Here is a 26583-nt window from a genome sequence, read left to right as displayed (position 1 = left end):
CCAGCAGCAGCCCCAGGCAGATCATTTCCAAGTGGGGAACTCTTGCAACTTCCCTGGGCTCCAGCAGCACTCCGGGCTCTGCTCAGAGAGCTCTGCAGCAGCTGGGGGCTGCAGTTACCCCATCTCATTCCATGGGCAATCTGTAGCTGCTGTTTAAAAGAATTTGCAATGCTCCTTCCTGATGGTCTGAAGAAAGGGACTGTGCAGGGACTTTGTGAGGGAAAATGAAGTGCAAGCAGAGGAGGGCAGAAAGTCTGGAGGGTCAGAGGTGTAGCAGAAAGAAAGCATCATTGCATGAGAGTGGGAGGAGAAATGTGGGGATTCACTTGCAGACAGTGTTGAGGAGAAAGGAGTGAAGCTTTCTTCCAGAACGGAAAATTCCTTGAAAAAATGTCTTTTGAGGGCATGGGCAGTAGTCATACTTGATCTGTATCCAAAAAGAAAAGGATCTTTATAGAGTGTCTTATCTCAGTCCTTTCAAACCCAAATGTTTCCTGTTACTATTTCCAAGTTACAGCTGTGTTTTGAAACTATCTTTGCTGCTGTTGGGGTTCATAAAAATAAACTGAGTGTGTTTTAGCCCTCTAAAATGTTACGCTACTTTCCTGTTATTTTTAGTTTGGCCTCCAGCCACAAAGCCAATTATTTGACTGAACCTCACACTGGGCTGTACCTGCATTCATCCCACCCAGAGCGCTGGTGCAGCACAGTCACCTCCCAGCAGCTCCCAGCTCTGTCTCTCCAAGGCCATCAGCAAGGGCAGCTCACTGTGCTGTGGGTTATAGCTGATATTTCTGCCTGACATCCAGGAGGAATGATGAGGACGAATCCATCCTATCAGAAGGCTAATTAATGACTTCATTATACTATATTATTCTCTACTATATTGCACTATATTACATTACATCTAAACTGAATCTGCCAAGCACTCAACTGCACTCAATCTCAAGACTGTCACTCGACAGTCCTGACACACACACACCCTTGGCCCTGACAGGCCACGGAAAACAAAACACCATCACTTTGGGTAAACAATCTCCATATTGGCACAACACAGGAGCAGTGTGAAAAATGGGCTTTTCACAAATATTCAAATGAATATTCTATGTGTTATGTTGGAAAGTGATGCTGTATTAATTTTCTTAAGTAGTGTGTTAAATATAGTTTAGGTTATAACATAATGCTAAAATAGAAACTATGTATGTGAGATATTTTTTTAATGGAATGAGGTACTCACACCAGATAGCAGCCACAGGACACCTGAATCTTCCAGAAAAAGAGAATTTATTGCCCTCTTATCAGAAGAAATGAACTTCTTCCTGCCTCGCTCAGCCATGAAGACGCTGTCAGGATTCAGAGGAAGAAGCTGACACTGCCCAGACAGAATCCTGTGTTTGAATGGAATTGATGCATCATGGATGAGGTGGATGAATATGCAACAGGCTGTTGCTTTTAAGGGTTAATCCTCTGTTAATGTGGGTCCTTTTTTGGGCTCATGCTGCCCAGAAAAAGGTACCTGGATGTCTGTAACTCTTTGTTTTGTTGTCTCATACTGTCCTAATCCAAACTGTCCAAATTATCATTACTCTAATTATATCGCTATTTTTATAGCCATTTTATTACTGTTAAACTTTTATAATTTGAAAAACAAGTGCTTGGCGTTTTTCACAAACCGAAACGTGACTAATGACGTTATGACGTACCCGGAGGGCGCTGAGGAACGAGCAGCGATTGGCTGGCCAGCCGGGAGGCGATGGTGGCTCCGGCCAATCAGGATAGAGCGACTGCCGCGCCCCAGCCTTGGGGAGCTGGGTCACGTTCCTGGCTCCAGCGCTGGAGGGATCTTAGCCTCGCTGACAGGCTCATCGGAAATCCAGCAGAGCCAACAAGGAGCCTGAAGTGGAACTCTTCCCTGACAGCCGCTGCATCTCCTTCCACCCCTGCTCTCAGAGGTGTTCTGTTTGGTAGCGCCAAGAACACAATTCCTGGGGTTTTTTTCCCCCAGTAATTAAATAGTTTGGCAGAAGAATGTACCATTTGAATCCATTCTGTAGTAAAAAGTGAGGATAAAAACATTGATTCTTTAAAAACATTGCTTTAAAAGCCCTCAAATTTTCTCATTCTTGAGAATGGAAGTTTCATTTAATTTTTAACTATATACTGCTTTAAGCAAAGCTTTTTATCAGGGAATTGGGTGGCAGGTTTGGATTTGACAGTAGGCAAAATATGAAAATAGCATCTACAAACATTTTTGTGCTCATCCAAGACACCAAGCAAGACATTCTTCAGAGGAAATGTTTCTGATTTTGGGGAGTCTGATCAAGTAGACAGTAAACCTTTTATTCTACATAGCAAGAGAATGAGGGAGTCCATAAAAAGCATTAAAGCAGAAGACAAAGAAATGCTGAATACTCAGATAATCCCAGTGTTGAGATGGTTGTTATTGTCAGAAGTCCTCGGGTGTATTGTGGTCCCTTGGAATGGTGGTTTGGGAAGTGCCAATGGAGCCTGGAAGGCACTGGTGCAGTCCTTCCCAGCCTCCAGAACCTTACATCTGAGATATGGCTTCCAAACATGTCCAAACTCCAACAGCCCAGCCCTGGTGTCCATCTGAGCCCCACAGCCTGGGCACAGCAGGAGCAGGGAAACCACTGCCAGAGGAGAGCCATGGCTAAAACAGACACAATTCAGGCGCTGAGCTGTGCCCACCGTTCTGATTCCATACTAATGGATCTCTGAATTTCCACGGAGGCAACGTCAGGGGCTTGCAAATTATCCCAAATCACACCCATTAAAAATGCTGAAATCACCTTGCCTTCTGTGAGGAGCCAGTCTGTGTTCCCATGGAAACTGAAACTGCAGCCTCTGAACACCTGCCTTGGTTTGTTCCAGCTGCTCTGGGCCATCGTGCCTGCGGCTGGAGGCTCCAGCACGGCCCAGACCCCACCCCAGGCTCTGCTCAGCCCTGAAACTCAACTCCCTCTGCTCCTGTTAGAGGGAACTGCTGGAACAGCCTTCCAGAAGCAGTCTCACAGTGCAAGACAGTCCTGCTGGCCTTCTGCTTCAGTAAAATCCATAACTGATAGAAAGACTGATTGCACAGGCTCTGTTCTTACCTCTTATCTAACATTTCACAGCAGTTTCTAATAGAGGCCATCACTGAAAGGTGGACCCTGTTCTGCTGTTTTACCCAAGAGAAAAATCATTAGCCTCATAATCATAAAGACCATGAATGGATTTCCTCTAGAATTAACATTGTGATACTTTGTATGTAATAAAATTGTTTGTATCATAGAAATGTGTGGTCTTTTTGTGCTCCCTATGGGTTTAAACTATTGTTACCCCTGAAGATATTTCAAAGGCAAACAAAGGAAAAAGGGAACTGTGGAGAAGTGCAATGTCACTGGAGCCTTGAATAGCACACACAGGATCAGGTTGTTCTTGGGAGAAAAGTAGAAGTACTTTGTGAATGAGAAAATGAAATTATTTGGGTTTTTATCCCTCTCTTCTTGTTATAAATTCAGGTAACTTCTGGAAGATGTTTTTAATATCGCTGACACCTTTTGAATGCTTTATCAATACACTGGCTTTCTCCATGCCTTAATTCCAAGCAAATCACTGCTCATTTGCAAGTACTGCACATTCATCAGCCAAGCAGGCAATGCTGGTGCTGCTGAGGAGGTTTCTATGGCTCAAAAGGATCCTTGGATCTGTGTCCCAAACATCTCATCTGCAGCAGGTCTGCCTCTGGACCAAATGCCCCTTCTTCAGCAGCAGTGACTTGTTTAGCATCATGGGAGGCAACACTTTAGCTTCCTTCAGCATATTTTAGCCAATACTCTGCATATGTGCTCATTTAGAAACATCACCATCATATTTTTTGTTTGTTTGTTTTAATATTCCTGGGCACTGGATTTATTAGACTTCATTTTTTTAAAATCAGATCTCACCACCACTATGGCAAGAGCTGTACTCATATTCCCAAGGAACCGACATAAAAATATATGGGTAGAAAAAAAATCCAACCACTAAAACTGAAAATGTGTTTTGAATTTCTATTACTATGATATCTAAAAATATAGTGTACGTGGTTTTGCTTTGAATCAAAACTTCTAACCTTCTACTGACACATCAGCACTTACCCCAAAAGGAATTCCATTTGTTCTGAGCATAATTAAGAGATGGTATCCTGGGAAAAAACCAAGGCAGAACTAGCTGCTTTTACTCAATAGAGCTGGGAGGAAGGAAAACATTAGTCAAGGAGAACACTGTGAGAGCATTACAAGAGTTATTTATAAAGGAACTAAAAATCCCTAACACACTCCACACAAGCTGTTCTGTAAGGCCTTGTCTTTGTCTGGAACACTCAGCTCATTTCTTTCCAGGAGACAGAAGTGAATATCTGGACTTTCCTACACTGAACCTGTAGTGCCATTAACCCTTCAGTAACCCTTATTTCAAACAATCACAAAATGGGACCGCAATCACTCGTGGAGCTTTCAGCTGAGGTTACCTTTTAGAGGTTATTACTACAAGTATTATTTATGTAACGCCTTGATGTTTTAGCCTTTCATAAATTGCAAACCAAAAAAAAAACACAATTGCTTTTGCAAACTTGTCCAGAAAATGCTAAATGCACACCTTGCTTTTTTTTGAATCTTCTTTAGCAGCCAGGTAAGATGACACATCTCTGGTTAATAAAGCCAAGAATGCTGCCACTGGACATTATGCACATTGCTCACATCTCCAGGAGCTGCTATGGGTGACCCAAGGTGAGAAACAGATGCACAAAACACAGAAGAACATTTTAAGTTTTAATCCAACAAATGAAGAAGGTCTCGACACAGTAAAATACCACTGCATTGCTAATGCTCTACAACTGTACATTAAAAATAATTCTTGTCTATTGATGTAAAAATAGCAAGTTTTATGATAGAGTAAAACACAGTATAGAAACCATTCAAAATCAAGTAGAAACCTCTTAAACAAGTGAGGCATTTATGTAAGTATTTCTCCAAAGGTATTAAACAAAACACAGTTAATACTAACTCTAAACATCCCCCCACCTTCCCCACACTCTGCCCTAATTGAATTGATTACAAAAATAGTAGTCTCAGTTGCTATATTTTGCATTCTTTCAGAACCATCTAGATTCTCCATTTTCTTCAAGTACAGTACAATAACTCTTCACAATACAGTACTACCCTGAAGTAATTTACTTCCCAACACTACAGAATTTTGATAGCAAGTATTTCAAATTCATTTTGAAGGCTAGAAGAGGCCCAGGAAGTTTGCAGGAGGGCAATTTAATTTTGAGTGCAAATTATTTACACAAACATTAGTGTACTGTAATTACAGCATGAAACTTGCAATGTGGCTGATGAGTGCTTTTAACAAAAGCTTCAAATGAAAAAAAGGGAAGGAAAAAAGATTACAAAATAAATAATCTAAAGTTCTTCATGGTAGAAACGTTCATCATGAAGCTGCCTACCATAATCTGTTGCTTCACTGTTAAGAAACAAATCCTGGTTCTTAAGAATTTCTGCTTCAGAAAGTTTTTTATCATCATTCAAATCCATCTCTTCAATGAGGTGCAGAGCCTGTAAAAGAAACAGACCAGCACATGCACCAAGTTAAAAGAATTCTGGTTTTTGCTTATTTATATATTATAAAAGAGGGAAGTTTAGCAGTAAGACGAAAAACCAAATGCAGAGTATTTTAATTGTAGCTCATTCCCCAGTATTTCATAGTTCAAAGCTAAGCAGGTGTGCAGCACCTCTTATTTCTGAGAAATAGGAGTCCTGGTATTACACGGGCTTTCATTTGCTGAACATCCACAAACACAGTGATTTAGAGAATCCTCCTGTTCCTGCTTTTCCTGATTGGTTTGGCTCAGTGTAACTGAGCCAAAAATAACGGAGACAAACATCAGCCAAGGGGATTTTAAAAGCACTCTGCATGGCAAAAGCTGAAAGATTAATATGACAAACATCTTGGCCAACACATGGCAATTACTGAAAATGGAATAGATGGTAATTTTCTATTTTTATGTTATTTAAATACCGGGTTTCTCAAGTAATTTTGAAATGCTGAAATGGAAGTGTGATACTCTGACTTCAAACAGCAGTTTATGACTGAAATCAATGCTACCTTCTCTTTAGGACAGGTGACTTTGCTAAGCTTTTATATTACCCAAAGGAAAAAACTAGCAAATTAGAAAAACAAATAAAACAAATTATTAGTTGCAAAATTGAGCTATTACTACAGCATGGCCTTGCTGTAAGCCAAAATCTGAAAGATTGCTAAGAAGAGTGAAAAAAAAACCCAAACCAAGGAATCTACCAGAGGTATGAACAGCCTCAGCAGCACACAGAGCTCATGTCAGAACAGTGCTATTTCTGTGAACTAAGAACTGACCACAGCCAGAAAAGGCCATGCAAAGGCTATCAGATCCCATTTACAGCAACACTCCCAGAACAGCTCAGCATCCCACAGGTCCCACATGGCAGCACCCAGGGCTGCTGCTGCTGCTGCCCCAGGCTGCTCCTGGCCCCAGAGCCCAGGAGGGCACAGCTGGCAGCTCAGGGAGGAGCTCACGGGCTGTGTGTCTGTCTGTCTGACACAGGGAGGTGCCTCTCTTCCCCAGGAATATGAGACCATGGGAAGACCTGGCATTCCTGCCATTCTGAACACCAAAATCCTCCAGGGTAAAGCAAAGACATGGAAAATTTAGCTGAGAAGTTACTAGAAGAAAGGCAGAAATCCTCTCTACTGCAGTCAGGGACTGGAAACTGCCACCAAAAAATAAGCTAAAATGAGAATCCACTTAAAAGCTATTATGCTGTTCTATCCCTGATTAAACCATTTTAATTAGCATCATCAAAGTTTGCTTTACACCATCTTGAATCACAGAGTATTTCCATTTTCTTGTACTTAAAACCAGTTTTTAGTTCTACAATTATGATGATTTATCCAGTTAGAAGAATTACAATCAATTTCTTATTTCAAAATTACACCGTTTCTTTAGGTAGTGCATCTCATTAGATTTACCTACAACAACTAAAAATGACTTATTAAAATTCTGTACCCTTGGGTCAAAGCAGATAAGCTATTTAAACATGTACAAAAGCACTTTGTTAATTTACAAACATTTACACAATTAATAGGAACTTCACATTTGCAGTTAAAGGACCTGCATTCCTTGTCAAAGTGAAAAGAAGTTAAAAATATATGCAAAGATCTATTGATATATTTTTTCAATAACTAAGACACAATAGATCTGAATGTTTCTCTCATTTCACTGTGATTCTTCAAAATTCTCCTGCAGTAATTCAAACCTAACCAGCAGTCAAACCACGAACCTCCTCTTGTGCAATACCCTGATTGTTGGGTACTATCCAAGACAGCAGCTCTTGAGGGTTGAGTTTTCCATCATGATCCTTGTCATAGTCATTCACAAACCGGTCCTTCTCAACCAGGATCCATTCTGGATCTTCCCTTGCAGCTAGTAAGACACAAGTGTATAGTTTAAAGCTACTCTTCACTTCAAAGCAGAGCTTTTCATCTTTTCTCCTAAGCAAATACACTTATTCTCATAACACATTACCTAAAAATGATCTCACTAAACAAAACCAAACCGTAATGGGCAGAGGAAAGTAGGGAAAGCAATTTCATTTACTGTCAGTATTTGTTTGCACACTTGTTTTATACTTACCCGATGTACAGCTATTGCATCCTGCAGCCTACAGCAATCTTAGACTTGTCCTTAACTCTTCAAGTCAATGAGAAGTAACTCATCAAAATTAGAAACACTGCAGATAAGCATGAACTGGCTTTCTAAGCCTTATGAAAGTCCAAAGTAGCAGTATCACAAGCAAGTAACAGTTTCCAAATAATTACAATTCTATTATTAAAGAAGAAAAAGTGAAGTCTCTCATTCCGAACATTTGGTTTTGCAAGGAGATTTTCCCTTTATGTCACAATTCACCGTACACTCTTGCCCCAAATCATGAGCTAATTATGAATCAGAGCCCCCATGCAGCCTATTAGTCATTTTAAAGAGTGCTGCAGGAACACTGTCTGCAGGAGAGAAAAGCTGAAGTAGTTTGTACAATCACAGCTGATTCTCAAGTCTTGCTAAAAAGTTGTCATGACAAAGCTGTTATCTTCTCTATTACTGAAACAATTTCACTCCTTTACAACAACTTTTTATAGACTGGCTTGGAAAAGCTTTCTTTCATGTTAGAGCAGGAAAAAGATAAAGAACACTGTAGCTTCACCTGAGATTGGTTGTTTTTACTGGCTCTGACAAACAAAGATGGTTATAAAACGTAAAATTCCAGGTGGCTGATTAGAGTGAAGAAAAACAGATTATTCCCCTGGTTCTTCTCCACATATCCTCATGTGACTTACACAATTCTCCCCAGCCAGGATACAATTCAGAATTAGCACTCCTTTGGGACAAGAAGACTTTCCACAAAACTGAAGTTACTGGGATTTTTGGAATGGGAAGAATTATCTGCCCTAGCTTTTAGCAAATCAAATACAGTGTGTAAAATATTCATTGTGAAATACTGATAAGCATCAGGTAAGTGTCATTAAAGAAGGAACAGATGGAGTTTAAGGAAGGCCAAGATTGGAAAAAAACAAATCCAAACAAACCAAAGAGTGAAGGCAGCAATCAGGCTTCTGATAGCTGGAACAGCAAAGTGACTCCTCACACTTCCCCTCCACCCCTCTCACAACACACTCAGCTCAGTCCTCCCAAAGCAACGCTGGGAGCTGCCTGCTCAGCTGATCAAGGCCAGGGCAGTTTACCCTCACATTCCTGCTAGCTGGATCTGCAGATGTGTTCAGCTGGCAAATATGGCTGCACCTTGTTTCAGCTGCATCCTCTGTGGTCAGGAATTCATTTCAGTCTTTCAGAAAACAAGAAGCTACTTGCAAGGAAACTGTGGAATGGGCTACACACAAACCACCACCAAATACACAAGGGGCAGACTGAAATAAGGAGTCTACTATGCCCAGTTCCAGAAAACAGAAATATTCTAAGACAGAAAATCTTCCTCAGAATCTGTAGGTCTAATGTGAAAAGCTGAAAATAAAGGTGCATCCAATTCTCCCCATTCCAAAAGTTTTTTTAGTTCCCTCTTTCATGCCCCTTCCAGTTTTTCCTTACTTGGGTCTCTTCTGTAATCACCAAGGAATTCTTCCAGGCTAACAAATCCATCACCATCTTTATCATGTTCTTCTAAAGCCTCCTGAATGACAAAGTCCTTTTGTATACATACAAAGAGCAAGATTAGCAACTCATGAACAAGAGAAACAGCACTGAATCATTTTAGAGCAATGACATATTCCTTAAATGAAAGACTCTCTCCTTTCAAATCTTTTTGTGTTTTATGCAGACTAGTGCAGTAATTGCTTCCTGTGATATAAAACAGATCTGTCCTTAAGAGTTTAGAATGTCAGATTTCATGAAAACCAAATCTGAAGGGTGTCCATAGAGCTGGAATCCTTCAACACAATTCAAAACTGCAAAAGCAGCTGAGAAACATGAATATGTACAAAGCTCTATCATCCAATTTCACTTTTATTTTCTTATCTGGTGGACTCAAAAATTTGCATTTTTGCAGCTTAATTGAATTGTTAGGAGAACTGGCAGGTCTTTTGTCCACCAGAGAGCCAAAACCAAAAGCTAAAATCTCACTGATGGATTTGCAGCCTAACAGAGCTGTGAGGTGGCTAAGTCAGTCCAGTCCCCAAAGTTGGGGATACTTGTGCAATCCTAGCTCTTAAAACAGATTTCAAAGAAAAGTACTGAACTCCTGCTCCAGCTCCTGACCTGCAGCACTGGATCCACAAGACATTACCTGATTTTAATTTGGGCTGTCCAAACCATATCCATAACTGCTCCACCTCCTGTGGCACTGAGGCCAAGGACAGACACTAAAAAGACCCCCTGACACAAGCTGATAAAGGTGCTCCCCTAAACCTTACCGTCATGTACTCCACCTCCTCAGGATGCTCAAATGCAATATATTCATCCACATTTAGAGCAGGAACATCATCTCTATTAGCTTTCTCAAAACGTTTTTTCTCCTTTAAATGAAGCTTAGAAAATAGATTTAGTTAGAGCTCTTATTGGAAAGGAAAAACAACATAACAGTAGCTGGCTCATTAGGATATTAATTGTTTCACATTACCTACTCATACTATACTGATGTTAAATTTTCACTAAAAACAGCTCACTGAGAGCAATAAGAACAACACTTTTAATTGAGGTGGTTTTATTCTAAGAAACACAAAACCCCCTGTTTTTTCAATTTAAGGAGACATTTAAAATGAACCAAAGAGAGATAATGAAAAGACCAAGAATTCTCATTTTGATACGTGCATCCTCTTCTACAAGTCACCAATTTCTAAAATAACATACTGGAGTACAATTATTATAATCAATGGCAGCCATTGCAAATACCAAAATTTACATTTTAAAGACACTTAACTTTGTAATAGATCTATATCTTATTTATGTCAAGGGCTGTCTGTAGTTCAGAGAAGGTCTTGAAAGATCATGTATGTAAAATGTCTTTTCTGAAGCCATTTTAAGGCCAGATTCCTTTACTGCAGGACTGCTGTCCATTACATGTGATCATTTTAAACAGAAGTCACTTCTCTAACCTGTTTTATGTATATGTATTAGCATGCCATTAAAAAAGAAATAATATCCGATATAAGCAGGCAAGTTCTTATTTCTGAATGTCTTGCACTTTCTATTTCTGTCTTCCAGATGTGCAAAGATTTCCTATTTTTTCTTGTTTTACTTTGTACAATCTCTTTAGACAAAATACAGACCCATGTCATTGACAAGCGATCTCTGCTCAAACTGCAGATCATGTGAACTATAAAAATCTTGGAATCCCATCCTTAGGTGTGCTGTGCTATCAGGGTGAGTAATCTGGGTACAGGAGTAGCCAGCAAATCAGAGATCATAAACACTTTACAAATTACCATTTGAAATTGTACTTTTGGTTTATATCCTACCTATTGACACTTCCCTCAAAATCAGGCTAAGCTGAGGAACACAGAGCATAACATGTAACAAATGAAGTGTAAGATCTTAACTATTCCGCAAAATAGTTAAATGTCCTCTTAGAGAAAAGCTGACCTTAGCTGGCAGTTTAACTAGGAAGGCAATCCAGAAGGATTACAGAAAGCACTATACTGCAATGTAAGCTTGAACCATTGAGGGAGAAAGAAAGTTTTCCAGTGTATTTTGGGAAATGACGAGCAAGGCCGCCACCTTCTGGTAAACTCCTGCGGTTACCTGATGTCACTTCTAAACTGTCTCTTTTGATCAGAGCAGGACCACTAATTTGAAAATGGAAGGAAAATGCTGAAGGTGCCTGACCTGTGATGCTTGTACAATGCTGCTCATTTACAATCTACGTTGGAAAAGTCAGCAGGCAGGAAAATGCAGCAAGCAGTCAAGTCATAACATGAGCAAGCAGTTCTATCCCAGCGTACAGATTTATAGCTCCCTATGTATCTGTGATGGCAATGTCTCAAACATGCTATCAACATTTTGACTGGAAGTTCCTCTGAAAGTCTTGTGGTATTTAAAAGCTATGTAATTATTCAGTTATGTGACATTCTAAGCTTTACAGTTTGTTTCTTCAGTGTGTAAAATCCTCTGTTCACTATATTTAACTTCTGCTAACATCCTCTATTATCTACTACTACTTCACTAAAAGCAGACAAAGCAATCCTCACAGAAAAAAATAAACCTCTGACCAGAATAGTCTGATAACACACTTATTCTCTTTCTGGGAAACATTTACATGTACTTATAAATGTGGAACTTGAAAGAAACAAGTTTTGCTGTGTGGTGGTTCTTGTGAACCTGTTCCCCTTGCCTCTCTTGCCTCTTTCCCTGCTTAAGCATCTGCTTTCACAGAGATGACTCACACACAACTTCTGTGTTTAAACATCCATTTTTAGCTGTGGGAGTTGCATTTTCATTGCATTAAAACTGTTTGAATTGCTGTTGCTTTCTCTGTGGGTCTCTAATGGACAGGCAATGTTATAGCAGGCAATACTGACAGCCCACACTGAGTGCTTGAGCAGTAACTGAAAGAATGGCTGAAACACTGCAACCAAGGGGTTAAAGAGCTTCCTTCTGCTCCAGCCCCAGTGCTGCTGGCCCTGCTGAGGGCAGGACTCTGTCAGGTTGCAGACCTCAACCAATGCTTTGCATCCTGGGTTTGAGATGGTGGCTGGAGACCATGCTCTGCTGTAAGACTGTCCATAGACTTATGCTCCACTCAGCCAGCAAAATACACTCAGGAGGTACCATTTCACTGTGTCTTTATTTTGTCAGTAGCAGCTTTAATACTCCACTGCTTTCCTTTAATTACTCCCCTATCTCAGATAGCATAACATGTTAACCATATGCCAGCTGCTCTGCTTTCTCTACCCATCTTGTTCTGTCACAATAAACAAATATTGCTGCCTGTGGCCAACAGCTTACAGGAGCTGCTGCTGAAACATTTTACCTGGCGAAATGATTCTTCTTCTTGATCCTCCAGGACGGTGTTCTCATCAAAATCAATTACACGATCATACATTTGCAAGTTATACTCCTTCCAGGACACCAATCCATCACCATCTTTGTCATAGTCACTGAAGTGCTGCTTAGCTTCTTGTGTAACATAATGCTTAAAAGACTGCTGTATCCAGGAGCTCAGCTCATCTGCGGAAAACATTAAAAATATAACAAAATAAGGAGAATCAGAATAATCTGCACCATAAAAATTGTGAAGATGCCACAGATTATTCTGTCTGGAATACACTTTGCAATTCAGATGAAAGCATACAGGCAAGAGGTTACTCAAAGCAAACCAGTCTGTTTGCTCCATGCTGTGGCTTTTTCCAAGGTAACTGAATGAGGGAATAGATCACAGCTACAGACTTCAGGGGGTTTGTTAATGGTTATGTGGCCTTGTCTTTTCTAATCTGAAGGAAATCAACACTACAGCATCATTTATTTTTTTTCTCCAGAGCTTTATGAAAATGATGCTGAGTATGGTTTAGACAGACAACTCTAAATCTAATTTGGTATCCCAAAAAAACATTGTTCCCATCACTCTGGGGTTTCTTTTGAAAAACCCACAAGCTGAAATAAAAACCACTTTATTTTGTGTCATTGCCTTAATTACCCAAAATAAAATATTAACTACTTTTGTAGTGCAACTTTCCCTTTACTAGGGGTTGAAATCAAGACTCACAGGAAAGGTTTTTTAGCTGCTTGTTTTTATACAAATGTAGCTAAAAGAAATAAAACTTAATATACCAATGAACTGACAGAAATACATTTAAGTTATTTCATTTAGAGAAGATTGGGAGAACATATTCTCCCAGTATCTCTAAGTTATTTTCAGGTGCCTGGAAGGGAAAAACATCTTCCTCTGCATTGCAAAAATTATACATCCTAATCAACTCAACTGAAATCCTGCTCTGAAGAGTCATGATGACTAAAAAAAGAGTCCTATAGAAATCACTACTTTGATGCGGAAAAATCTTACAGCATTTATTAAATACTAAAGTATCTTATTCTGTCCTTCTTGGCAGAGGCATCAATACAACTTTATTAGGTTTATTTAAATATCCTTGAAAAGCAACAAGGGATTTTTTAAAATACATTTTGAATTTGTATTAGCAAAGGGACCAGCCTGCTAACAGATTCTGTGAATCGACTCAACATGCAGAGGTGTGTGTGCCAGCAAGGACTGTGCACAAACCAGCACTGCCTTACAAGAAACTGCAACATTTCTTAAAGATGGGCACCATCAATTAATGGTTTATTTCCCAGCACTCAAGGTGTGAGGCACAGCCACACCACGTAATATCCAGTGCCATGAATCAGAAATACTTAATATTCCAACATTACAGAAGCAGCATTAATATATTTAATCTTCTCTCACTGTCAGCCTCCAAAAGGAAGCACTAGTAAGGAAGATGTTCTCAAGAGTTTTGCAATACATTGAGGAATAACTGAGCTCAAAAAGCTTTAGTACCATAAGTTTCTTACTGTAAAAACAAATTCTACTGTGAGTTTTACCTTTGGGAAGTGAAAGGAAGGCAAGTTTTCATTAGACTGAGAATCAGTTGCAGTACATACACCATGAGGATGGAGTATGGCTGGAATTCCTGAATTTTTATACAGACTTTTTTCCTTAAAGCCTTCATGTTGTGAGCTGCTTGTGGTGTATGACAGGGATTAGCCATCCCACTGAAGCTACAGACTATCTCACCTCTACACAGTCTATGCAGGAACACTGAACTAAGGGTGCAGTTGATTTAATTCAGTGTATGAATTTTAAAGGATTCAAAAGACAGTTGATCTTGTCTTTAAAACTGCATTTTGTTCTCTCACCTAGAAAGCTTCCTGCATGTTTAGTGTCATTTTAATGAAATAATGTTCTGGCATTTGACCAAGGATTCTGCTTGCTTTGTGTGAGCACACAAGAGACTTTTTTGTCAAAATCACAGCAGAGCAAAAAAAAAAATGTTCATAATGAGGTTTAAAATTAAATTAAGATTTTCATAATGATGTACTGAAAGAAAGGAACTCCATGGTAAACTCAGGCCCTAAGTCCGACTGACAAACGCCTGTCCAGGAAGAGCCATAAGAGCCATTTAATACTGTACTATGATGCAATATGATCCTTCAATGTCACTTGGTGTCACCAGGTCCTGAAGCACACCTATGTAGTATTATGGCTACAGTACTTTCTTTCCATCTTATACCTGCTCTCCGATTTGCACATAATAGGATTACAAACACAGAAACCCACCTGATTCCAAGTAGCCTCAGACATGCAAGAAGCAGGTACAAGTGCAAAGGAGGTACCTTCAACTTGATACCGCTCTGACCTACACTAACTCTTGCTGGCCACACTCCTTCCATCACAGATTGGGTCAGGTTGGAAGCAACCACAGTGGGTCATCTGGTCCAACCTCCCGGCTAAAGCAGGGTCATCCCAGCGCACACGGCACAGGATTGTGTCCAGAACGTTCTAGAGTGCCTCCAGTGAGGGAGACTCCACAACCTCTCTGGGCAATCTGTGCCAATGCAAAATGTCTGCACAGGAATGAAGATCTTCCTTATATTGTGGTGGAATTTCCTGAGCATGAGTTTCTGTTCATTGCCTCCTGTCCAAGTAGTTGGCACCACCGAGCAGAGCCTGGCTCCATCCTCTTAGCACCCTTCCTTTAGGTATTTACATATGTCAGTGAGGTCCCCTCTCAGTGGTCTCTTCTGGAGTCAAACAGAAACCTTAGGCACGGAGATAGCCTCTGTATGAGCCTGTCAGTGATTCTAACTCACTGTGCAAGGGATCGTGATGTTTTCCACAGGGATTCTGCCCAGCACAAGAGCCACGGGCTGTGTCACGGGTAGAGCGCGTTCTCCTCCCGGAGCAACCCGGCCCGCCCGGCCCCCGCCGTTACCCTCGCTGAGCAGCCCGTCCGCGTCCGCGTCGATTTTCTTCACGATGTTCCTCAGCCGCCGCTGCTGCTCCTCCGGGCTGAGCCGCGCGTACTCCTCCGCTTCCTCCTGCGGCACAGCAACACGCCCCGTCAGCGGCCCGGCCCGGCCCGGCCCGGGGAGCGCGCCCGCCCCGCGGCCCCGCCGGAGCGGCGGCCGCTCCCGCCCGCCCCCGGCCCACCTGCCCGCCGAGCAGCGCCTCCCGGTCGTACTCGGCGCGGTGCTGCTCGCTCGCCGCTCCCAGAGCCACCGACAGGCCCAGCGCCAGCAGCACCGGCCGCATCGCGCCGCCCGCCCAGAGCGATCCGCGGCGAGGGGCGGGGAGAGGGCCGGGGGCGGGCGGGGGGCGCGGCGGAGGGTCGGGCCCGCGGCGGAGGGTCGGGCCCGCGGCGGAGGGTCGGGCCCGCGGCCGCTGGCGGGCGGCGGTGTCACTTGCGCGCAGTGCGAGCGATTCGGGAGCGGGAACGGGCCTCTGTCGCCTAGGCTTTTCTGGTCTGCCAGCGAAAGGTACCAAATACCGTCAGGATATACTGAGAATTATCCTATTGTTAAACGTCAGTGAGGCCCGTCAGACTGAAGTGATTTACCACGGTCTGAGGTCGAGGAGCGTTTGGACATGGTAGGAGTGACTCTTCGAGATGCCCTGCACAGGACACAGAGTTGGGCTGGATGATCCTGATGGTTCCCCTCCATCTCGGCATATTCTGTGATTCTGTGATTACCAGAATTTCAGGGAAGCATCAACAAACCCTGCAAGGGGAAGATGATCAGGAAACAAGGCGTGCAAAAGCTTTATACCAAAAAGGAACAAGCATTAGTCTTGCTTAAGGGCGCAACTCACAAGTAATGCTTCTCAGGCAAAGAGAAAGGGAAGCGAGGCTTTGTAAGAGTTATTAATAACTGGATCAATACAAGTTTTAATAACTGTTCAACACAGATAATAGAAAGCTGTAAAATAAATTTAGCCTCACTGACCACTCAGACAAACTGAAAATACATCGTGTAAATGAGCAGGGGCCTCCCCAAGAATATCATTCCTAACAGCTGTCATATGAAATTGGGATTGCTCTGATCCCGACCCCACTGCAGTCAAATTAATCATTGTGACTGGGTTGAGATTTATGTAGGACCATTGTTAGGTTTGTTATTTCTGCTTTCAATACAAGAGTATTTTCAAAATTCCTCCTTTAGCCAGAAAGAAGTGAGATTAACCTACCTGTGTTTCCATGAACACCATTGTTTAGACAGAGCCCCAAGGTAATGGAAATTGCTGCGCTGTCCAGTCCTTTCATGGTGACAGCGATAGACTGATCCCAGTTCACCCCCAATTCTATTAACTGTGAAGAGCTACGACAGTTCATTTTGAAGATCTGAGAGTAAAATATTGCAATAAATCAGTGAATGTGTTATTGCAATTTCCTGCCTGTATAAGAAATGTCTTTTCATTAAAAAATCTAATAGTGAGCTGTCTAATATCTTTTAATGGTTGAAATGTCAAATTTCCCATCAGTATTTTTTAATAAATCACATTTACAAAATGTGAATTAAGTCCTACTACTTGTGGCATGTGTAGACAAAGCAAATCCTGTGAGCAATCAAGTCAGAAATATTATTTGATTAGTTTCTGAAATAGCACTCAGAATGCTTTGTTTTCTTTGTCTGATGCATTACTAACACTACAAAAAACCTCTTTGCTGTGTATCTCAAGGATTGACAAGTGTATCAGACTGGACAGTTCAGTGCCTACATCTCCTGTAAGACCACATTTATTATTATGAAATTCATTATATCCTATAGGTTAGGAAAAAAATCTGGATCTTAGCAAGAGGGAAAGCAGAGAAAATCATATTCTTCTCCATGTCAAAATACAACAGACCCTTCCCAGCACACAGTTAAACCAGTTGTATAGTAAAATTCAAGACCATTCTGGTATGAATGCAGGGGGGGAAAGAGAGAGGTTTTTCTGTTCCCTCCATTATTTTAACCACTTGCATAGCAAATGCATCACTATTGTAAGTTAAAAGGGAGTATCAGTGAAGCTATTTTTAAATCAGAATACAAGTCATGCTATATAAAAACATTTTTATGTGGTGAACTTCCTGACTTTTCTGGAAAATCTGCCCTTCTGTCAAGCCAAATCACATGCAGTGTGCCACAAATCTATTTGGAGCCCTTCTTTTGGTCACAAAGAATAAAAGAATGTTAGAAGGTCATGTTCAACACAGCTTCTCTGTGAGATCTGCAAGTGTAAATTGGGTCTGTTGGACTGTCAGCATGAGAGCAGCTGTCCAGCAGCACAAGCACCAGTTCCTGAACAGTTATTTCTAACAAGTCATCCATCTGGTGTTCACTGTAAGTTTTTGACATTTCTACATTTCAGTTTTATAAATCACTGCTTGACTTGAATAAGCCCTAATTCATTTTATTCTAATGTATGTCATTTATACACTGTCAGAATTGATTGACAGTAGCTTTATTTAGATAGGCTTCCATTTTGACATATTTTGTTATTATCACTTCAACATTTTAAGCCGCATGAGATGGTTTATCTACGACCTGCATGCAAAGATTATCCTTCCTTTTTCCATTATAAAAGTTGTTGATTTTAGGTTTAAGTAAGGGAAAGAACTGAGCAGCAATTTATAAAGATCATCACATTTAAATACCCTGTGTTTGGATTTCAAAGTGACAGTAATTTGCTTTGGTAGTACCCAAATACGACTTCTTGAATGTTCTAATTGTTTCATAAGACTTTGCAGAGAGCATTTTATACTCTGCAGACATTACTGACCTGTTTTTCTAGTTCTTTGCATTTAGTGCAGTTATTAATATCTGAGGAAATAGGTTATGAGAGGAGATTCTTCTGATGCTGCATCTGATTTGGCATCAAACCAGAACAGCAGGATTTGATGCAACACAGTATCAGGGCACTCAGCTCAGCCACACACCGAGGAGGCAGCTGATAAATAGTAAGTGAATTGTCAAAGGATGGCCCTGTGAGGGATTTGGATGGGACCTTCATGGCTCAGCTCTCTGCTCTGAACCCCGGGAGAGTGGTGTATCATTTCTGAGAGGTGTTGTTGCTGCTGCAGATCCAACTGAAGCGTGTATGGTCTCCCAAGCCATCTATTGGCATCCTTGCAGGACTTTTAATGTTTTAGATATGACAGCCTGAGCTGTCCAGGTTATCATTTAGGCCTCTTTCTTCTTGCTATTCCTATCACACTGGGGGAAACGGATTATTCTCTTCACATCATGCTTTTACATGCTTGAACACTCCTACCACATCCCCTTTTGTCTTAATAGGTTCCACTTGTCCTGTGTTTCCTCACAAATCACATTTCCCAGGCCTCAGACCCCATGAGGAAGGCTGGCCTCTTCACAAGCCCCACCCGACCCAGGTGGGCAAGTTGGACGCAGTAGCCCAAATCACACCTCAGTGTTACACCCCAGGATTAGGTGCCTGTGTTATACCTGTACCCCATGTATTGCACACAGTTGTTTACTGCTCCCTTTTTCTCCGCTCCCAGCAGTGGGGAGGGGCTGGATGCTGAGGGGCTGACTGCCATGACCTCCGTGATCACACTGGCACAGGAAGCCATGTCAGGCTGACAGCAGCTGAACATGAGCCCAGGTGGGCAGCAAGGCTGCTGGCCCCTGGTCTGCACCAGCAGTGCTGTGGCAGCAGGAGCAGGGCAGTGAGCTCCCCCTGTGCTGGGCACTGCTGAGGCCACACCTCACACCCGGGGGTCACAGAGGAGCCCCTCACAACAAGGAGGACATGGAAGGGCTCCAGTGTGTTCAGAGGAGGGAACAGAGCTGGGGAAGGGTCTGGAGCACCAGGAGCAGCCAAGGGAGCTGCAGGGGCTCAGCCTGGAGGAAAGGAGACCCGGGGGACTCTCGCTCTCCATAGCTTACCAAGAGGAGGTAAGGGCGGGTCTCTCCTCCCAGGAAACAGTGACAGGATGAGAGGGAACGGCCTCAAACTGCACCAGTGGAGATTTGGGTTGGACATCTGCAGGAATTTCTTACTAGAAACTAGTGATTAGACATTGGAACAGACTGTCCAGGGAGGTGATGGAGTCACTATCCCTGGAGGTGTTTAAGGAAAGACTAGCCACGGCACTTGGTGCCATGGTCTAGGTGACAAGGTGCTGTTTGGTCATAGATGGGACTCAGTGGTCTCAAAGGCCTTTCCCAAGCGGATCAATTCTGTGACCGCGTCCCAGCGTTTCCTCAGGGGCTGAGGGTAGCCCCGAGCTTGGCCCTGCCTGAGGGGCCGCAGGAACCGCCTCAGTGGCTCCCTCACGGTGGGGCAAGGCGCGGGCAACGTGAGAGCACCGCTCGCATCGTGCAGGGCGGGTGGAAGTCGAGGGGCCAGGTGTGCAGCCAGGTGAGGGCACCGCTTGCACCGGCGCGGGCCGGGCACGCATCGTGCGGGGCGGGTGGAAGGTGTGGGGCCAGGTGAGGGCACCGCCTCACAGGCGGTAGCCGCGCATGCGCAGGCCGGGCGGGCGGGGCTGGCACGGCTGCGGGCGGTCGGTGGCGGCGAGGTGCGATGACGTCAGCGCGGCGGGACGCGCGCGGGCGGGACGGCGCGGCGCGGCGGAGAGCGTGAGTGGCCGGCGCGCGGGCCCGGCGCGAGCGGGCAGCGCGGGCAAGATGGCGGCGGGCCCGCCTCACCCCCCCTCAGCCCCACAGCTCCGGCGGGCGGCTCCGCCACACGGCCCGGCGAGACGGGCCACGGATAGCCTGGTTGCTACAGGCGACCGGGAGCGGTGGGTGTGGGTCAGGCCGTGCCTTGAGGGAGAAACGGGCTGTCCGTCTGAGGCAGCCCCTCCCGCACTGCCTGTGGGGAGACTCGGACTCAGCCTGAGGGGGGTCCCGGTGCTTGGGACCCCGCCGGTCCTTCAGGCTGTACAGGCCCACCTGTCCTCAGTGGGAGTCGTGTGTGGGGGGAGAGGCACCCGCGCTAAGGAAATTCACTGTGAACCCATGTCAAATGCCACACGCTGTATGACTGTTTGCATCTTAGAAACTGCTAATGTCGTTCCTAGCGTAAATCCGTGCTCTTCCTTTGCTGTCAGAGACAAAATCACGGCTGACAGCACAGAAGGTCTCGCAGTGTACTTAGGGTCTGTCTTCTCTGTGCAGTTCTCTAAATACAGATTCTTATTTCTGCATTATTTCCAAATGAACTGCACTACTGGAAAGTATGTGGATCCTCGTGTTCTCTCCTCAAATACATATGTCAGTTTAATGAGCTTTTATTATCCCTCGAGTACAATCAAGTCAGCTTGATGTACAAGAGATGTTTCCTAAGATGCTTCAGTGTTTGAAGACTCAGTGGTGGGTCTGTTCTGAAGTGATGCAGAAGTACAGTCTTTGTTTTCAAAAACTCCCTTCATCCAGCTGCAGTACATTTTGGTTTGTATTGGTTTAGCAGGTTGTCTTAAGGCATACAGAGATCCCTGGGTTTCTTGGCACAGGCTGGGCTATATCTTTATAGAAAATTCAGCTATTTATGTAATGTGAGAACAAGTGAACAGTCTGCTTAAAGCAGTGTCATTCATGGTAAAGGGCAACAAAATCTGACTTTGGATCTGATTAAAGGTTAATATTGGTTTTTTACCTGATTTTGAATAATTTAGAAGTGTCTTTAATTTCCATTTAGTGTCTGATTCTTCAGATAAGTAAGATTAGACTGCACTCAAATCAGCAGCTGTTTAGAATTTATCAACCTTAAAGCCAAGGATTTAACTTTATTTCAGAATTGTTAACGCTGTTCTGGACATTCTTGATAAACCTTTGAATATTTGCCCCTGTGTACCTTCTTCATTTGTGGCAATTGTTCTGTGTTACAGCTGCATAAAGTATTCACTTTGCCAGAGCTGACTTGTGCAGGAGCCCTTACATCTTACAGTTACGTGAGAACAGAAACTTCAGTTTTTATTTTACTTCATCATTAATTAGCTGAGGTGATTGTTAGTGCAGCTCTGATTCGTTTTTCTTTCTGAACTGATCACCACCTTGCCCAGTTCTCTGTCACAGGAAAGATTATTCTACTTGCATCACTGTTCTAGAGCAGTCCATGCAATGGTTTGTTTGAAAGTTTTGGTAGTCTTTGTACTGTTTACAAAGACTGTTTACTGTACAGATATAAAATTACACTTTTCTGTAGTGTCAATCTCTTTTTGTTTTCTTCTTGGACTTTTGGCCGTTTTTAGTAAGGAGCAGTGCAAACACTTCACAAATAAAATTATCTTCTGACAGCCTTACTGTCCTCATCTGATGTACATGACCTAAATGCTGCCAGCAAGCTAAAAGTAGTTTTAGAAGTGGTTTAAGGTAAAATAATTAATTACATTTTTTTTGACACAGGTATGAAAACTCAATGGGGTCATCCAAAAACGTGCTAAGTGAGCCTGTTGATGCAGAGGAAGGCTATAACATGATGGTAAGACATTCAGTAGCTATTACACTATATGGTATTTTTTTCAACAGCAAGAAAAACTAAATTTTCATGTTGGGATTAATTAATAAATCAGTTAATTTGTACCTTCTACAAATGAAGTATTGATTCTAGGAGCCTAATAAATGTTATTCGTTAACACTGTAGAGAGGAACCTTCCAAAAGGAATTTTACAGTAGAATAAATCTGAGCATTTCTTCTGTTCTGCATAATTTCTAGTTGTGTTAGTATATGAGGGGTTTTGCATTCATTCTTTTTCAGCTGACTCCCATTTTAAGCTTCTTTCCTCCAACCTGTGCTGTAGTGTAAGACCTCAGTGTTTGGTCACACTCCACACATTGTGTGTTGTTCTCAGAAGGGGCTGAGCTTAGAGCTGAATGACTTTTCTTTGGGAACGCAGTGGATGAAACTGCTCAGTTTGTTTTTCTGTATTTTGCTCAGTTTGCTTCAATGTGTTTATATCTATGAACATCATTTAAAAAAGAATCCCCATAAAAGGTCCTTTAGTATTTATAGCCCTGACAAGAAGCAGTACAGACTAGAAACATCTGCTGTTTAGGGCTGGGCAGTTTCTGGTCCCTCCTTTGGCCTGAGGGCTGATTGTGTGCAGAGCACTTCTTTAGATAGCTGAGAAGCAAATGGCAGGGATTCAGGGTGAGGGAGCAGTCAAAAACCAGGGGTCAGTGTGTGAGGGAGGGGACTGCAGTGAGCTCTTGTCAAATGAAAGGGCTGTTCATAGCCACTCCTGCCTTTGGCACAATGATTGTCACTTCTGGCTGTGCAGTTCCTCATTGCTGACTCCTGCTTGGGCCTCCCTTTTCACTGACGTCCAGGTTACAGAGATGAGAATTTTAAGTTAGGCTCTAGTTTCATTATACAAAATACCTTGAAGTGTCATGATGGGATACTTATTGTTTCCTTTTAAGCTTTTCTGGCTTGTATAAAAATAAATAATTTGGGAAGTTAGTTTGTTGTGGACTAATGCAAAGTTTTAAACTCACCTCATTAAGCAACAAGGGATTAAAAACCCAAACCAAACTTGCTGCAGCAGAAATGGTCACTCTTACTAAAAATTCCTAGCAAGAATAGGCAATTAGTTGTATAGAATCAAGATAGATTAGAACCAGTTCTGTACGGCTTCTGGGGGTTTTATTTGCTTTATTTGAGTTGCTTTGGGCCAAGGTATGTAATTTTGCTCTGTTTTCCAAAACTTCACAGATGGAGCAGTGCTGTTTTTTCCTCTGTTGTGTTGCCTGGTTGTGTCTCTGGGCGGGTCTGTGAAGCACTAGATGGCACACTGTGACTTCCAAAAAGACAAATGAGGACATCTGGATGAGAGAAACCCAAGTTAAAAACTATTAGATTAGCATTAAAATAAAAGGAGTTTCTCGTTTGTGTTATGTTTCCTGCTGCCTTAAAAAGTTCTAGCCACTCATCTTCTGTATTTGTTTTTAGTGTAATTTGACTGTATTTTCTTTCTAAAGATGTAGAAGTGGTTGCAGGCTTGAGCCATATGAGGGTAAAAATGAAAAGAGGAAAAATCTACCTCCTGATTAGTTCTATAGAAAATCAGTCTGTTTGTGCCTAAAATAATTCTTAGGTTTGCTCAACTTCCTTATGGTTAAGTTGGCCAGTGTTTAAAGCTAAATGTGGTCAGCAGTTTTGTGCTATCACGGTACATAAGTTTATCATCGCCTTACATAGTTTGGCTTTGTTGCAAATTATTTTCTGAGGATTAACTTTCCTACACTGTAGAAGAGGCAAGATTTTATCTGATTGACGTCTGTCAGTTGATACAAATACTTCTTAATGCCCTTGGTTTCAAATGTCTTGTGATGGTGCACCTCACAAGTACAAAGAACTGTGTCTGTTAGGTAGATGAAGTGCGTCCCCAGTGTCTCTTATTCTGCCTTTGAGTGCTTGCAGCTTTGCAGGAACAGCCCATCACAGTTGCCAGGAAATACTTTCTAGGTTCTTGTCCTCTCAGTGAGAGAGCTGGGATTTTATACATGTTTCAGGTGGTTCCCATACAGCTCATGCCTTTCTCCAGGCTCTCAGCAATCAGCCAACACATGTATTTTGGTCTCGTGCTGCCTTTAGCTTGTATAATTAGTTCTAATTGACACAGGGTAATTAAAACATTTGTGAAGTCTGCTGTGATGTCCCAGCAGCATTGTCAAGCAATTAAATGAAAGTGATGTGGTCTAAATGTGCCCATCCTGAGGGCTGGGTGGTAACTCCCATGACATGCTGATGAGTAAATCTGTTTCTGTGCAGAAGAATGATGATGAAAATGGATGCATACACCTGTTTCAGATATTTGAGGAAAATTCAGCACCACATTGGATGGTGTAAGCACTTACTGGATGAAATCAACAGTTCAAACCAGAGATTTCTCTTTCTTGTGTGCCCCTCAATGTATTTCTTGTTTTCAGGCTTCTTTCCAACGCTCCAACAGCCATGACAAAGTGAGGAAAATAGTGGCGGAAGAGGGACGGACAGCAAGGAACCTGATTGCCTGGAGTGTCCCACTGGAAAACAAGGAAGATGATGGTACGTGTTTAACAGTCTTCCAGGTCTTTGCACTTCCATTCCTCTGTCAACTGGAATTGCTCATCTGGAAATAATTTCTCTATTTAAAAATGTTCTGTTTAGCATACATAGTGCAATTTAGAATTTTTTTTACAAAATGTGCCTTGCAGTTGGCAGATCACTTTGTAAAACCTTCCAGTGGCAGATTAAAAACTCTTTTAATTTGTCTGCAAGTAACATGTATGACTGTTTTCTTCTGCTGATATTATCAAGATTGTTGTGTAACACAATGAGATGTTGTCCTAAAGTGATCTCTTGTAACTGGGGAATTCAGAATTGTAAGGATGACTTAGAACAATCTAACAAATTGCTCTCTGTGTTCTAAAACAAAGAAATTTGGAAGTTTCTTTTGGGATCACTTCAGCTTTGGTAGATGCCAATGAAGGCTCCCTAAAGAAGGGGATATGTGGGGACAGCTTTCCGTAATGCAAGTCCTCAGAACGGTTTTATTACTGTTGCAATACTCTCTTGTGGTATGATGACTTAAGGAGCCAGGAATTGAATTTTATTTTTATCCTACTCAAGCTGTTCCAGATGTCTGAATGCTGTTTTTGAGAACCTCATCTCAAATATTTTTGTAGCTGCACGTCCCTGTCCAGGCGCTGCAGCTCTTAAGTGTCTAAAAGTAATTTTTTTTATGCTGTGAAGGTGGTTGAACATGAGAACCAGTTGCCTTGAAAAACTGTGGGCATCATCTTTCTCGGAGATGCTCAAAACCTCCCTGGACATAGCTCTGGGCAGCCTGGAGGTTGAGTTAAGCCATCTCTAGAGGTTCCTTCCAACCTCAGCTGTGATTCTGCCAGTGGAAAAAACATTTCTAACAAATGTTATGTCTCAAGGTGCAGGATAATTCACCCTATGTCTGATGCAAAGTTTAAACTGTCTTTAAGCAGAATAGAATTGGGGCCCAAAGTATTTCCAGATTCCAAATTACACTTCTGGGGAAGGTAATGATATGAATGTGTGTGTGGTAAAGAAACATGCAGCGTATTTTCAGTAGTAGTTTTGAGCAACTTGTGGGTTGATTCACTTTCTGTGTAGAGAGTCTGTTATTTTTGAATACTACCTTGCTTGTAATATTATTTTAGAAACTTTAACACTTTTTCCTTAATGTCTGTGAGTTGTAGATGGATGTGTGCTCTAACAAATTCTGCTAAACCATGATAAATGAATGTAAAAGTGAATTTTTAGCTTTCATTAAATAGTAGTTATGTACAGTAATTAAAATCCAAGTAGCTGTATTCATTTCCTTCTTTTGGTCATATTAGCCCCATTGTAGTTTTTAAACTTTGTCAGTAGTGCTTTCTTTTTAATATGTCTTAAATTATAAGCTGACCTTTTTGCACAATGCAAAGGATCTGATGATTATTGCCTGATGAAAAATTTCCCTGTGAAAAGGAGCTTGTGGTTAGTGAAAGCCAGGCAGAGCCAGATCCTTTATCTCTTGACCCCTGGCGTGGGGGGTGTTTATGTCAGTGTCACTGAGCTCTGGTTCATTTTTTACTGATCCTTCCATGTGTGCTGTGTCCCTGAGGAATGACACAGCAATATTATGCATTAGGACAGTTCTAACTTGTTCAAGGGTTGTGTAAATCAGGCCAAAGGTTCCGGGTGTCTGAGCCAGTCCTGCCACTCTCCTGGACAAAGCAGAATTTTGTGTTTGGGCAGTTTCTTCTGCTCGTAATGTTCAGAGGTATTGATCTGGCAGCACTGGTGTGTGATTTAACATTTTAAATTATATACTGTTATTCATAATGTAGACACAGTGAAGGTATGAACACTCGTTATTACTAGGGTTATAGAGGGTTTTGTAGAGGATTGATTAATTAAAATGCTGAGTGCACCTTTTCCATTTGTATCCTTTTTCTGTTTCCTTTAAAAATTGTGTGCTTGTGTTCTTCCCATTTTTTCCTCTTGCTCTGAAAGACTTGTGTATTTTATATAGCATACAGAGATAAAAGAGAAATCAAAA

General features: G+C 42.1%; 2 protein-coding genes across 4 annotated transcripts in view; one reads left to right on the top strand and one right to left on the bottom strand.

Moving 5' to 3' along the window:
• Positions 1–4800: 4800 nt before the first annotated feature.
• Positions 4801–15877, bottom strand: RCN2 (reticulocalbin 2). Of its 2 annotated transcripts, none has more exons than XM_059857902.1 (7): positions 15729–15877; positions 15511–15616; positions 12555–12751; positions 10000–10113; positions 9179–9275; positions 7362–7504; positions 4801–5600 (listed from the first exon to the last, which is right to left on the bottom strand). In XM_059857902.1, exons 1-7 carry the CDS (start codon positions 15828–15830, stop codon positions 5448–5450), a joined length of 912 nt encoding a protein of 303 aa, XP_059713885.1. In that variant the 5' UTR covers positions 15831–15877; the 3' UTR covers positions 4801–5447. The 2 variants fall into 2 exon arrangements, with proteins under 2 accessions (XP_059713885.1, XP_059713886.1); XM_059857903.1 differs by having other exon boundaries at positions 10000–10101.
• Positions 15878–20080: 4203 nt separating this feature from the next.
• The window catches only part of SCAPER (S-phase cyclin A associated protein in the ER), a 139475-nt gene continuing 132972 nt past the window's right edge, over positions 20081–26583 (top strand). Inside the window, exons 1-3 of one of the 2 annotated variants that reach the window (XM_059857897.1) lie at positions 20081–20161; positions 21929–22004; positions 24455–24572. In XM_059857897.1, coding sequence (XP_059713880.1) covers positions 20106–20161; positions 21929–22004; positions 24455–24572 — 250 coding nt within the window. In that variant the 5' untranslated portion in view covers positions 20081–20105. The other variant, XM_059857896.1, reaches the window with a different exon arrangement.

The sequence above is a fragment of the Haemorhous mexicanus genome, chromosome 13, assembly GCF_027477595.1.
Source record: "Haemorhous mexicanus isolate bHaeMex1 chromosome 13, bHaeMex1.pri, whole genome shotgun sequence".
In the NCBI taxonomy this organism is placed as follows: Eukaryota; Metazoa; Chordata; class Aves; order Passeriformes; family Fringillidae; genus Haemorhous; species Haemorhous mexicanus.
The sequence above is the reverse complement of the archived record's forward strand: the minus strand, read 5'-3'. Positions and strand labels throughout refer to the sequence as shown.

Excerpts from the sequence above, each read along its gene's own strand:
- RCN2 (XM_059857902.1), bottom strand. The coding sequence starts at position 15,830 with ATGCGGCCGGTGCTGCTGGCGCTGGGCCTGTCGGTGGCTCTGGGAGCG. Across the intron at positions 15,617-15,728 it reads AGGCGCTGCTCGGCGGGCAG|GAGGAAGCGGAGGAGTACGC; the intron begins GTGGGCCGGGGG and ends GCTGTGCCGCAG. Across the intron at positions 5,601-7,361 it reads AGGGTATTGCACAAGAGGAG|GCTCTGCACCTCATTGAAGA; the intron begins GTTCGTGGTTTG and ends TTTCTTTTACAG.